Genomic DNA, 10937 nt, shown 5'->3' on the forward strand with positions numbered 1-10937 from the left:
AGAATTTGTTGACAGTTTCATCTTTAAGAATGACAGATAAGAAATTTTAACGTAAAGTTTACTGACTGACAGAATAAAAAATTGTGGAGTTAGATTCCCGCAAAAGAGTAGAAAAGTAGAGTAGTATTTCTTTCTTCTATACAAAAATGGAAGATCTCATTTGAGTTAAATTTTCTATAGATCACACACCCATGTTGAATTATTTTATTCAAAGATACCAAAATCGTCGCCTTAAAGGCCCTACTCACGGTTCAACACAACCAACAATCTGCTGAAACAATTTGTTGCAGTCGCGATTGAGCGTTCTCTACTCACGATTCATCCAACCCTCAATCTGATGACACAATTTCATTCCGCGATTGCTTGCCACAACGTGTGCACGTCACGTTGATGCCTGGCCTGATGCTAAACCTCAACGCAATAATACGCATTATTAATGGATATACTAATTTATGAAATATAAGATAGGTAATTATCTTTGTAAAGCTTGTATTTTTTCCAATTTTATTGATAGATTTCAAGGGCTATAAAGTATAAACGGCTATAAAATATAAACATCTTCCTCAAATATGTAAAAATGTCTTTCCCGCGTTTATCTCAAAACCGCCATTTTGCGATTAACGCGGCAGCGCGATTGAGCCGAGATTGGAGCAATCACAATACTCACGTTTCAACACGCACACAATCTGCTGAGACAATTTGTCGGGTTGCTTCCGCGCCGATCCAATACGCAACATGTTGGGTTACGCCCCCAACGTGCCCTCAACTATACTATTCACGACACAATCTGTCAGCTCACTGCAGATTGTGTCAGCAGATTGTTACTGAAATTGAATCGTGAGTAGGCTACTTAAACTGAAATTGAATCGTGAGTAGGCTACTTTACTCTATGCTTATGACTTTGAGTTTTGACCAAGAAGCTTATATCTTATACACTGGAGATTTCGGTATGAACATTTGACGTGTAACAAGAAAATTGTTGTGTTTTATCACTTTCACACCTAACTTGGTATTGCCACTGTTAATACGAAGTTTTCCCAAGGCTACTATGTATGCCGTAATATTCTGTGCAAAAGATTAGTTTTTGTACATGAGTTTGTTGATAAATTGCCAACAACGTCATTCAGAAGCATTGTTGGATGAGACAATTATTATTTATGCTAAATAAAATAAGTATCTGGACCAATTATTAAAAAGCGATACTCCCTGATTATGGGTAGTTACCATAATAAAATTGTAGCAACTCTCACTTTGACAATATGGCATAAGTGTCAAAAAAATTGCGTCGCTTCGAATATTTAAGTTAATATTGTTGCGTATTTAATAAATATTTTCCGAATATAAATAATGTATTGCATTGTGAAAAATTGCAGAAGTGTTTGGACACCAAATTCTGGCATAGAATTTCACAGGCAAGTGTATATTTACGTTATTTATAATATTCCTCAATACTCCTGCATTTACCTGTTTAGAATCATTTCAATGGCAAAAATTGTAAAATTTTGCATCATTTTAGAAAGCAGTCATGTTAAATTTGTTATTTTCCTAATACTTTATCATTTTTCAACAAGTTTTCAATAAACAAAATTAACAAGTAAGGTAACCATGATGACGAGTTTTTATGGATAGTGAAGAGAATATATTGTAATAAGTAATAACAATATTATGATGAAATTTAGAACACCATTTTCAAGATTTTTACTAGTAATGAAACAACACTCGACATCGGTATTGCACTCACATGTAGATATAAGATTGTTCGTTTTTACATTGAAATTTATACTTTTTTAACTTACCTCATATTTTTTGTTTTAGGTATTTCAGCTTTCCAAAAAGTAAAATAAAAAGTAAAATATGTGCCCATCAAGGGTAAAATTACTGAGGATTACGACCCAGAAAAAAATACCTTTTGAAAAATAAACTTTGTAAAGTTAGCTGAAATTTGTGCAAGGCATTTATTATAAACAGTTTTTCTTTGACGATTTTGGCTTGAAATTGACCCGTCGAAGCAACGCGTTTAAAAAGAAGATCTGAGTAGCTTACAATTTGGTGAACAGCATCTGATGCAAAACACATCTTTCCTCTATTTACAAAGGATGTTAATGCTATATATCGGTTCATATCCAGGCTTTGTAGCCAAGAGTTATTTAAAATTATCATTCTATACCAATTAAAATTGTATGTACCTATAAAGTATGGCCAGTAATATTATAATATAATTAATACTGTTAAAAATATATGTCCTTATTATTTATAGACCATGATTTTTAGTTTTTTCTATTTCGAAAAATCCTGAATATACAAACCAGTGTGGTCACCCACAGAAAGAGACAAAAAACAACACTGACGTCATTCAAGGTTATATTTTCTTGTGACAAGTCAATGGTCATAGTGCAATCTCCAGTGTATTAGATATAAGCTTCTTGGTTTTGACTGATGTCTGAACTCTGAAGTCTGAACTCTGAAGCAGTTGAACCTTTGTTATTAATGAACAAAGTTTTTCATTTTCAATACAAAACTACATACTTAGTTCTATATATTTTATCATAATATTTATGTACATAGATCGATTTATATCCAAATAATTATCGTTCAAATTTGTTTTGTAATATATCGACAAAGCTTTGTCCCAGAAATGAGTAAATCTTTGGAGGATAATTTAATCAACAAAATTATATCAGAAGATCAAGATGCTATCCTTTCTTACATTTCAAAAGGTAATTTTAATAGACAGACTGGACTATGATCTTCTTCATCATGATAAGTTATACTTACAATAATTTCTATACTTTTAGGTGCCAATCCTAACAAAATTACTAGTCAAGGCAAAACTTGTCTAGGAGAAGCTTCAAGTTTAGGTAATATCACGATTGTTAAATTGTTACTTGAAACCTGTAAATCAGAAGGAACCAGTCAAATCTCATCCTATGGTGTAGCAAAGAAAAAACACTGTGTTAAATCCCATAAAAGAAAATATAAGGGGACAGGGCAGCATGATGACAGCGTCAGTAAATGTAAGAATCGATCACACAGAGTTAATGTTGATTTTCAGAATGAAAAAGATACTCTTAAATCCAATTCTAGTACAAGAACTGACAAGAATCAAGGGTATTTTGTGTTTATAAATAGTGATGGCTCTAGTAGTGATGAAAGTAGGTTTAGCAATGTTATATCCCCTAAGAGTCCTTCTTTGGCAACAACACCGTTAGCCGAATTAGAATGGGATGAAGATATTGGAAGTGTTGCCCCAACAACAAGCGAGGATGAGACTTGGTCATCTATGTATAAGTAAGTAATAAATGTAATATAAGATCAATGCATATTCACAATCATATTTTTGTAATGTAGACTCCTATAGATTTCTACATGAAATAATATTGTAATATGTCTAAACTAAATTATACAGAAGAATGAATAGTACTCATATCAATAATGTAATAGGTGGTATGCTGCTATACTTGAGAAATCTGGTGCCGCTATAGCAGCAGCGACAATGGTTTCAAATGGCATCAATCAGCAAGATGCATTTATGAGAACAGCGTTACATTATGCAGCTGAACAGGGTCATACAGATATTGTTAAATTACTATTGGATGCGGGTACATAATTGGAGTCTAAATCTATTTGAAATTTGTATGTTTTTAGTTTTGCTTTTATCATTTTATTTGCTGATTCAATTATCACATCATTTTGAATTTTTTTTTCAATTATTGTGAAGTAAACAAACTGAAAAAATAGTGAGATACTTTTGTTATTATTTCTTTGTAGTATGCACTGTATTTAGCAAATTAGAAAAGGAAATAATAAATCATGTGCATAATTACTTTTAGGAAGCAAATTGGATATAACAGCAGGGGATGGCCTGACATCCCTGCACATAGCTGTGATTAAAAATCATATTGAAACTGTTAAGGAACTTTTGTCAGCAGGAAGTCATGTTAATTATAAAACTCATGAGAAAATGACAGCACTACATTTTGCTGCATCCAGAGGATATTTAGATTTGGTTAGTTACTCTATTTAAAATGAAGTTTGAAAAAATATAGTAAGAACTAGATCATCATCATTCATATAAATTAATTATAATTATGTAATATGATAATATAATAAAAATAATTAATTTTGTTGTAAATAATCTGTATTAATAATTGAAATAAAAATAAATTACATATTTATGCATTTTAGGTCAAAATCCTTGTCAGCAATGGAGCATATTTAGAGGCAAGAGATACAAATGAACGCACTGCATTATATTTAGCAGCTGGAAGAGGACATGTTGATGTTATAAAATATTTAATATCAGCTGGTGCCAATATTAATGGTGAAGAAATACATGGTAATTTTTTATAGTCCATATAAATATTAGAATCAAGAAAAATGAAAAATAATTATTTCAGCAAAAAATCACAATAACAATAATTTATGATGATGGATGTTTGTTATTATTTCATGCAAATACTACTGTAACGGTTACAACGAAATTTGGTATGTAGGTACATAGTTAAAGACCCAGAATAAGCCAGGCTACTTTTGATGCAAGGTTTTTTTAAAAACCCAGCGAAGCCGTGGTCGGAAATCTAGTTAAAAATATTATTATAAATTATAATAATATGTTATGTTTAAATTAGTTTATTAAAAAAAATATTTATTTGTTTTTATTTTACAGGCTACACGCCTCTATGTGAATCAGTTTGGCAAAGATACACAAAAGTAGTTGAGCTTCTTTTAAAGTCTGGAGCAAGGATTACACACTCCCATAAACTTTTACACAATGCAATTTTACAAGGACAGGTACTGATTAAAATTTTTCTATGTACATTCTGGACAAAATAGTATTTAATGATAATAACAATGAGTTGGAATAATTTGCATTCAGTAGGTTTAGTGTGAGTTTGATCGAGTACGAAACGTTACTATCGCGTCTGCGTCACAGCGAAATTTGTATGGGGAATCAAAGCTTCCCCATACGTCCGCTAGGGGCGCTGTTCGATTTCCCATACTAATGTGACGCAGACGCGATAGTAACGTTTCGTACTCGATCAAACTCACACTAGGGGTACAGTATTGTTACTTTTTATTAATAGGACATTGTTTTTATCCTAAAAATTCATGTGTTTTATTGTTATGATAGGAAGATATAGTAACAATGCTAGTAAGCCATGGAGGAGGCATTAATTTACATAATGATACTGGAGACACTCCTTTGTTATTGGCTGTGCGTCTGTCACAAATTTCAGTGGTGAAAATACTTCTACAAAAAGGTAATATTCAAGTATTTCATAATATTATGATTGTTGTGCTTGAAATAATTCTTGCTTTGCCTATATCAAGTAAGGTAAAATCGTTAATGTTTTAAAGGTATGTAAAGTTGTAATTAACTTCAAAAAGGATAAATAAGTTTATGTTTTTCTTCTAGGTGCAAATGCAAATATATGTAACAGCATAACTGGTGCGAATGCTCTTCACGTCGCAGTAGAGAGTGTTAAATGTCCAAATGAATTTGAGGAGCTAATAATTTGGTTATTGGACTATAAAATAGATATGAATACAACAGCACTTACAGGCGATACAGCTTTAAATCGAGCACTGTTACTACAAAGGTATTAATTATCTTCTTAAATTGATTATCATATTAATTTTTAAATGTTTATGACTTTTTACTTTTTTAGGGACAATGCAGCAATGATATTGATACAACATGGTGCTGACGTAAATGCATGTGATTCACAGTCCTGTGGGTTGGACAATTTAGCAATAGTTAATAGGAGGGTACCAAATAGCATTGCAAGTTTACTCCTAAAAGCTGGTCATTTCATACCAGTTTCTGAATGTAGGGTCGAGAATAGTACTTTACAAACTAAAGATACAACTGAACATTGGCTACATAGCATTTGTAGAGAGCCCTTAAGTCTTTTAGACCTTTGTAGGATTAGAATAAGGTTACTTTGTAAAAAGAAACCTCTTCACCGTTATATTAACTTGTTACCTCTACCAAAGAGCTTAAAAACCTTCCTAATGTTTAGAGATGAGTGTAATATATTTTCATGTACCTAGTTTAAATAAATAATCCTTTATGATTAAAAAGTTGAGTTAAAGTATAAGAATAAAAAAACTAATTTACATACAACAATTATTTATTGAAACACTAGTGGGGTACATAATTAGTAAAATAGAAATATGGATTCTTGGCGTGTTTACAATTTCTTTAAAAAATTGGATGTGGTGTTACATTTCAGATATACAGTACCAATTTATGGAGGTTAATCTGTCTAAAATAATAAATCAAAAACGATGTTGTAATAATTGTCTCCAAAATGCATTAGAAGAATCATGCTTTCCAACAAATGCTAACTAATAGGTATCTAATAGAATTTATTACTTCATTCAATATTAATAGACAGGTATATTGTCTTATTTATTCTTTACGCTGTTTCAATAATATCATATTGGTTACAATAGTTACAGTTTATAATTGTTACAATAAATATTGTAATATGAATGTAGGACTACTTTTTAATAAATCTAAAGCAACCTCCAAAAAACTATATTTCTGAAACCTTACAATGTAATACATTAGTACTTACATAATGCATAGTGGATCTTAGAGTTTTTTATGGCTCAATGGCTATTATAGGTATTAAATAATTCTTGACAGAAATCTTCTAAATTGTGAATAAACTTACATTGGTAAGGTATAACACTTTATTCTTATCGACATAAATTAAAAGACATTAAATTATTTATTTATAAATAAATGCTCCATATAATACATAAATATTCTTATGTAAAACTAGTGACATTTACTTTTTTTTTTGGTAATATTATGTGATCGTTATGCATTACCTAATTATGTGATCATATTGATTAAAAGATGATTTAGGTATGTTTGATAATTGCTTCAAACGCCAATTCATACCAACAATATATAATATAAAAAGGCTTGCATATATTGTTGTTATTCAAAAGAGCATGTTATCAATTAGTAATTTATTTAAATTTAATGATAATTTTAGTATGTATACAATAAGTAATTAAAGAGTAATATTATTAATATTTTAAATATATTGATGAAAAATAGTGTAATTAACATGATTGTGATATGTAATTATACAACATCTAATAAACTAGTCAAGCTGACGATTGTGTAATACATTAATTTTATTACAAAAAAAAAATACTCTAAATATTTTTCGATTCAGACTAAAGAAGAAAATTTAAGGACTTATCATTCGAAAACTTGCTTTATCCTTGAATTACTTTCACATCAACAAGCCCCTTTCTTAGTTATAAAAAGGATACAACACATAGGTAAGGCTTATAAAAGTTTAGGCCTAGATTAACAGTTAAAGATATGGTATGTGTTTTGTGATTATAGAAACAAAATAATTCAATTGCAGTTTTGGAAAGGAAAGTATGAATCTATAAAATCTAATATAATATTAAAGTAGAAGTATAGATAGGTTACAACACAACATTGGCATTGGCACACTGACAAACACATGTAGACGTCAAACTAAGATGGTATCATTCAACAGTTGTGAGAGAAAAAGACTCAAGTAAATTGTGGCCAATTAGACAAATTTTAATTTGCTACTTCCGGAATGTTAATAACCTATCTACACCTTTTAAATTACACTATCATTGGTTCTTAGTAGTGTGTGGGTATAGTCAACAAGAGTATCTTTTAAATGCCATTATTTCAGACATTTTAACTGAGGAATTGCATATTTTCTTTCAAAAGCAGTAGATAATAACAAAATACAACTTCTGTTGCTGACTATATAATATAACACTATGGTCGATAAATAATTTAAATAAATCTTTCAAATAAAAAATAATATAAGCTACATACTAGAGTGATAATATAATTTTAATCATATAACAAGTGTTGATAATTATTAAAAAAACAAAATACCCGACTGCACACTAAAAAAAGAGTAAAAATCCTATATTAATTACTCCCGTGATTGAAATGAATCTAATGATACCGCATACATATTTTTTTAAAGGGAAATTTAGAAAAAATATTATTATGTCTTTATCCCGTGGGACTTTTAGGATAAAATGTATCCTATGACACTCCCGTAATCAAGACAAATCTAACGATACCTCATACATCAAAATCCATCAAGCCGTTTAGGCTACAGGTGGTCACAAAGGAAAAGACATACATACATACTTACATACACTCGAAAAACATTACCCTCCTTCTTTGGCAGTCGGGTAAAAATAACGTCCTGTCTTTTTCTATAAGGGCTTTAAACCTCTTTTATCCTTAACATTCTGTAAATCTGGACATGTGTTAAGTAAAATATCTACCAAATGAAAATGTTTATATTCTGTAGCTTTATGAAGAGAATTTTTGCCATCATCATCTTGCAAATCCACTTTAGCTCCAGATTCAATGAGAAGTTTCACTGTAGACAATTTTCCTATAACAGAAATTAAATTTTAGTTTTATGATGTATCTTATGGCGCCGTTTCATAAGTCGTTAACTCGTTCGGTATACAGCATACGGGGAGTCCCCGCAGGCGAGATAACAACCAATGAAAACAAGTGCCCCGCATGCTTAATACCGACCGTGATATCGACCAATGAAATTCATCGGTCAATATACAGCTTGCGGGTCTTAAGTCACACAATGTTTCTGACGCGCCATGCCTCTTTCTATTTTTTAGTAAAGTTCGCACCCAAAACCTTTTTTTCTTTTTCTTCAGTGAGGCTAATAGTTTCTTCTTCAATAAGACACAGGCACTCAAAATTGCTCCACATAACATTAATTGTTGATCCATGACAATAACGTCTGTTTCAGTGCCACTCTTGTTAATAACTGGCGACGTAAAATGGAGGTTCTCCCTACACCCCGCATGCGGGCCCTATCGACTAATGAAAACGGTTCCCCGAATGCTGGCCCTGTGGCACGCGTTCCAGAAATCTCTCGCACCCCGCATGCGGGCCCTATCGACTAATGAAACGGCGCCATAAACCTTTAAATATTTATTAAGTATTTAAATATCAATTTTATTTAAATGACATTTATTGTAGCTCATTTATTTGACATTTATTCCAAGTAACTGTTCATGTTACATGGAATACTTGGAGTTCTGCAAATTACCTGCTGCAGCAGCTCTGTGTAAAGGTGTTGCTTTTCCACTCTTCGTTTGAATATCAATCTGTGCACCCTTTGCTATTAACAGTTTGCAAATGTCATCATGACCATTTCTAGCTGCATAGTGCAAAGCCGTATAGCCTGCATTGTCTTGGGCATTAACAACTTCAGAAACATTTTTAGCTCGATCAATCAAATAAAGAACTTTATCTTTATCTCCAGAAAATGCTGAAATAGTAGAAGATGAAAGTAGAATTGTACATTATAAATAAAATATAATATATCTTTATTCAAAGGACTTTTTTTTTAATGATATTCACCTGCATTCCATATGCCTCTTTCCCAATCCATTTCAGATAAAGTTTGACAAACTGATTTATTTGCACTGGTAGCATTGCAATGATGATTACAACAATCTCTGTCAGCCATTTGAATTGTTGAAATAATTAAATATTATGAAGTAATTATTATGTTAATGAAATTATGTTGATGGAAGTGTATTGATATGATTTAAATATCACGGCCTAAGGTCCAAGTAATCTCTGCTTCTCCAGTGCTTGCGACAATCTTATATCCCAACTGGCTCAATGAATTAATCAGTTGAAGGACATTTGTTTTCATAGTTACACCATTAACTACATCTCCAGATCCTGGGTATTTCTTGGTCAATGCTTTGATTTCCTCTTGACCTAAACCAAATACAGAGCAATCATTGGCATGAAGTGAACCTTTAACTGCAATATATACTACACCATCTTCAGACATTGGAATGTTTGCTAAGTTGGTTCCCGACACATTTTGACTGCCTTTTGTTTCCATTATATAATAATATTATTAAGTATTAGATATAAAACAATAAACTTAAACCTCGTCGTCTTTGTTAGAATGATGATAGTGCATAGCCTCTTTGCTAATATTTGTAATATTGTCTTGCTCTACAATTATAGAGGGTTCTGGTTCAGAAAATTCTTTTCTCATAGTCCACATATACTCATTGTAGTCTTGTTTTACTGCTGTTGAACTAGAAGCAACAACTTTGTAACCTAATACCTGAAAAGAAAAAACTTTAATAGCTCTTTTCCGCAAAACAAACAATATTAATAATTTAATTAAATCCTTATCATACCTCAAGAGCACTAAGTATGACGCATGGATGTTGCAGATAAACAATTGTTGAATCGTCACAATACCCTCCACAGGCAAAACGTTTTAGTTGCTCTATATCTCCAGCTACAAAATTGAAAATTTTAATAGATATTAAAGTGTGTACCTACCTATGTGAATTTAGCTAGGTACGTTGTATCATAATATTTGCTTATTGAAGGGTGGGTCGGAATTAAGTCCTTATTGGTTTATATGGACAAAACTAAACTCTTATTTGTAAGATCTACCTTTCAAACCCGATACCAAAACACGCCAAGGGTTTTTATGTCCATACGAAGCCAAATTGCCTCGGATCAAAATGTAGGGCATTGATTACGGATAAAATAAACTAATTCAAAAATATTTAAGAACGACTGTAAATTGTTTACCACTCCTATAGATTTAAAAATATTTAAAGGCAAAATCAAAAAATATATTAAGATTTATACCTACTACCACTTGGAAAATTAGTCAAACACGTCAATTGTCAATATTTTTAGTTTTGACTCTTGTAACTTGTCGTTGTCACTTGTCAGTGTCCCCTGTCAATTATTATGATGGCTCTTCATACCATTAGTCATTACTTCTGTGATTACTTCAAAGAGTACTACCTATGTATCGTTTTCTTGTTTCTTGCAAATAGTAACTTACATAATATAAGTATGTATGTATAATATAAGTAGT

At 31.3% G+C, this 10937-nt stretch overlaps 4 protein-coding genes across 5 annotated transcripts; 1 reads left to right on the forward strand and 3 right to left on the reverse strand.

Moving 5' to 3' along the window:
* Window positions 1-2454: 2454 nt before the first annotated feature.
* Window positions 2455-7137, forward strand: LOC123705890 (ankyrin repeat domain-containing protein 50-like). Its single transcript, XM_045654973.1, has 9 exons — window positions 2455-2717; window positions 2796-3288; window positions 3442-3599; window positions 3831-4006; window positions 4186-4336; window positions 4667-4791; window positions 5132-5261; window positions 5417-5600; window positions 5670-7137. The coding sequence occupies exons 1-9, from the start codon at window positions 2636-2638 to the stop codon at window positions 6052-6054; spliced, it is 1884 nt and encodes a 627-aa protein (XP_045510929.1). The 5' UTR covers window positions 2455-2635; the 3' UTR covers window positions 6055-7137.
* On the reverse strand, window positions 6117-9571 carry LOC123705891 (ankyrin repeat domain-containing protein 39). The gene is made up of 4 exons (XM_045654974.1): window positions 9431-9571; window positions 9117-9338; window positions 8228-8432; window positions 6117-7882 (listed from the first exon to the last, which is right to left on the reverse strand). The coding sequence occupies exons 1-3, from the start codon at window positions 9537-9539 to the stop codon at window positions 8248-8250; spliced, it is 516 nt and encodes a 171-aa protein (XP_045510930.1). The 5' UTR covers window positions 9540-9571; the 3' UTR covers window positions 6117-7882; window positions 8228-8247.
* A 49-nt stretch (window positions 9572-9620) lies between these two features.
* On the reverse strand, window positions 9621-9929 carry LOC123705893. The gene has a single exon (XM_045654979.1). The coding sequence runs from the start codon at window positions 9927-9929 to the stop codon at window positions 9621-9623; it is 309 nt and encodes a 102-aa protein (XP_045510935.1).
* LOC123705892 lies at window positions 9686-10737 on the reverse strand. Of its 2 annotated transcripts, XM_045654975.1 has the most exons (4): window positions 10502-10737; window positions 10237-10340; window positions 9978-10160; window positions 9686-9799 (listed from the first exon to the last, which is right to left on the reverse strand). In XM_045654975.1, exons 1-4 carry the CDS (start codon window positions 10581-10583, stop codon window positions 9776-9778), a joined length of 393 nt encoding a protein of 130 aa, XP_045510931.1. In that variant the 5' UTR covers window positions 10584-10737; the 3' UTR covers window positions 9686-9775. The 2 variants fall into 2 exon arrangements, with proteins under 2 accessions (XP_045510931.1, XP_045510932.1); XM_045654976.1 differs by lacking the exon at window positions 9686-9799 and having other exon boundaries at window positions 9972-10160.
* Between the last annotated feature and the right edge of the window lie 200 nt (window positions 10738-10937).

Source organism: Colias croceus, chromosome 3, assembly GCF_905220415.1.
Source record: "Colias croceus chromosome 3, ilColCroc2.1".
NCBI classification, from domain to species: domain Eukaryota; kingdom Metazoa; phylum Arthropoda; class Insecta; order Lepidoptera; family Pieridae; genus Colias; species Colias croceus.

Bases quoted from the DNA above. Each gene is read 5' to 3' on its own strand.
- LOC123705890 (XM_045654973.1), top strand. From the start codon at position 2,636: ATGAGTAAATCTTTGGAGGATAATTTAATCAACAAAATTATATCAGAA. The intron at 4,007-4,185 runs GTTAGTTACTCT...TATGCATTTTAG, and splicing joins CCAGAGGATATTTAGATTTG to GTCAAAATCCTTGTCAGCAA. The intron at 5,262-5,416 runs GTAATATTCAAG...TTTTTCTTCTAG, and splicing joins GAAAATACTTCTACAAAAAG to GTGCAAATGCAAATATATGT.
- LOC123705891 (XM_045654974.1), bottom strand. From the start codon at position 9,539: ATGGCTGACAGAGATTGTTGTAATCATCATTGCAATGCTACCAGTGCA. The intron at 9,339-9,430 runs GTGAATATCATT...CTACTATTTCAG, and splicing joins AAGAGGCATATGGAATGCAG to CATTTTCTGGAGATAAAGAT. The intron at 8,433-9,116 runs GTAATTTGCAGA...TTTCTGTTATAG, and splicing joins ACACAGAGCTGCTGCAGCAG to GAAAATTGTCTACAGTGAAA.
- LOC123705893 (XM_045654979.1), bottom strand. From the start codon at position 9,929: ATGGAAACAAAAGGCAGTCAAAATGTGTCGGGAACCAACTTAGCAAAC.
- LOC123705892 (XM_045654975.1), bottom strand. From the start codon at position 10,583: ATGCCCTACATTTTGATCCGAGGCAATTTGGCTTCGTATGGACATAAA. The intron at 10,341-10,501 runs GTAGATCTTACA...TCAATTTTGTAG, and splicing joins TTTGGTATCGGGTTTGAAAG to CTGGAGATATAGAGCAACTA. The intron at 9,800-9,977 runs GTTTAAGTTTAT...TATTTGGTTTAG, and splicing joins ATTCTAACAAAGACGACGAG to GTCAAGAGGAAATCAAAGCA.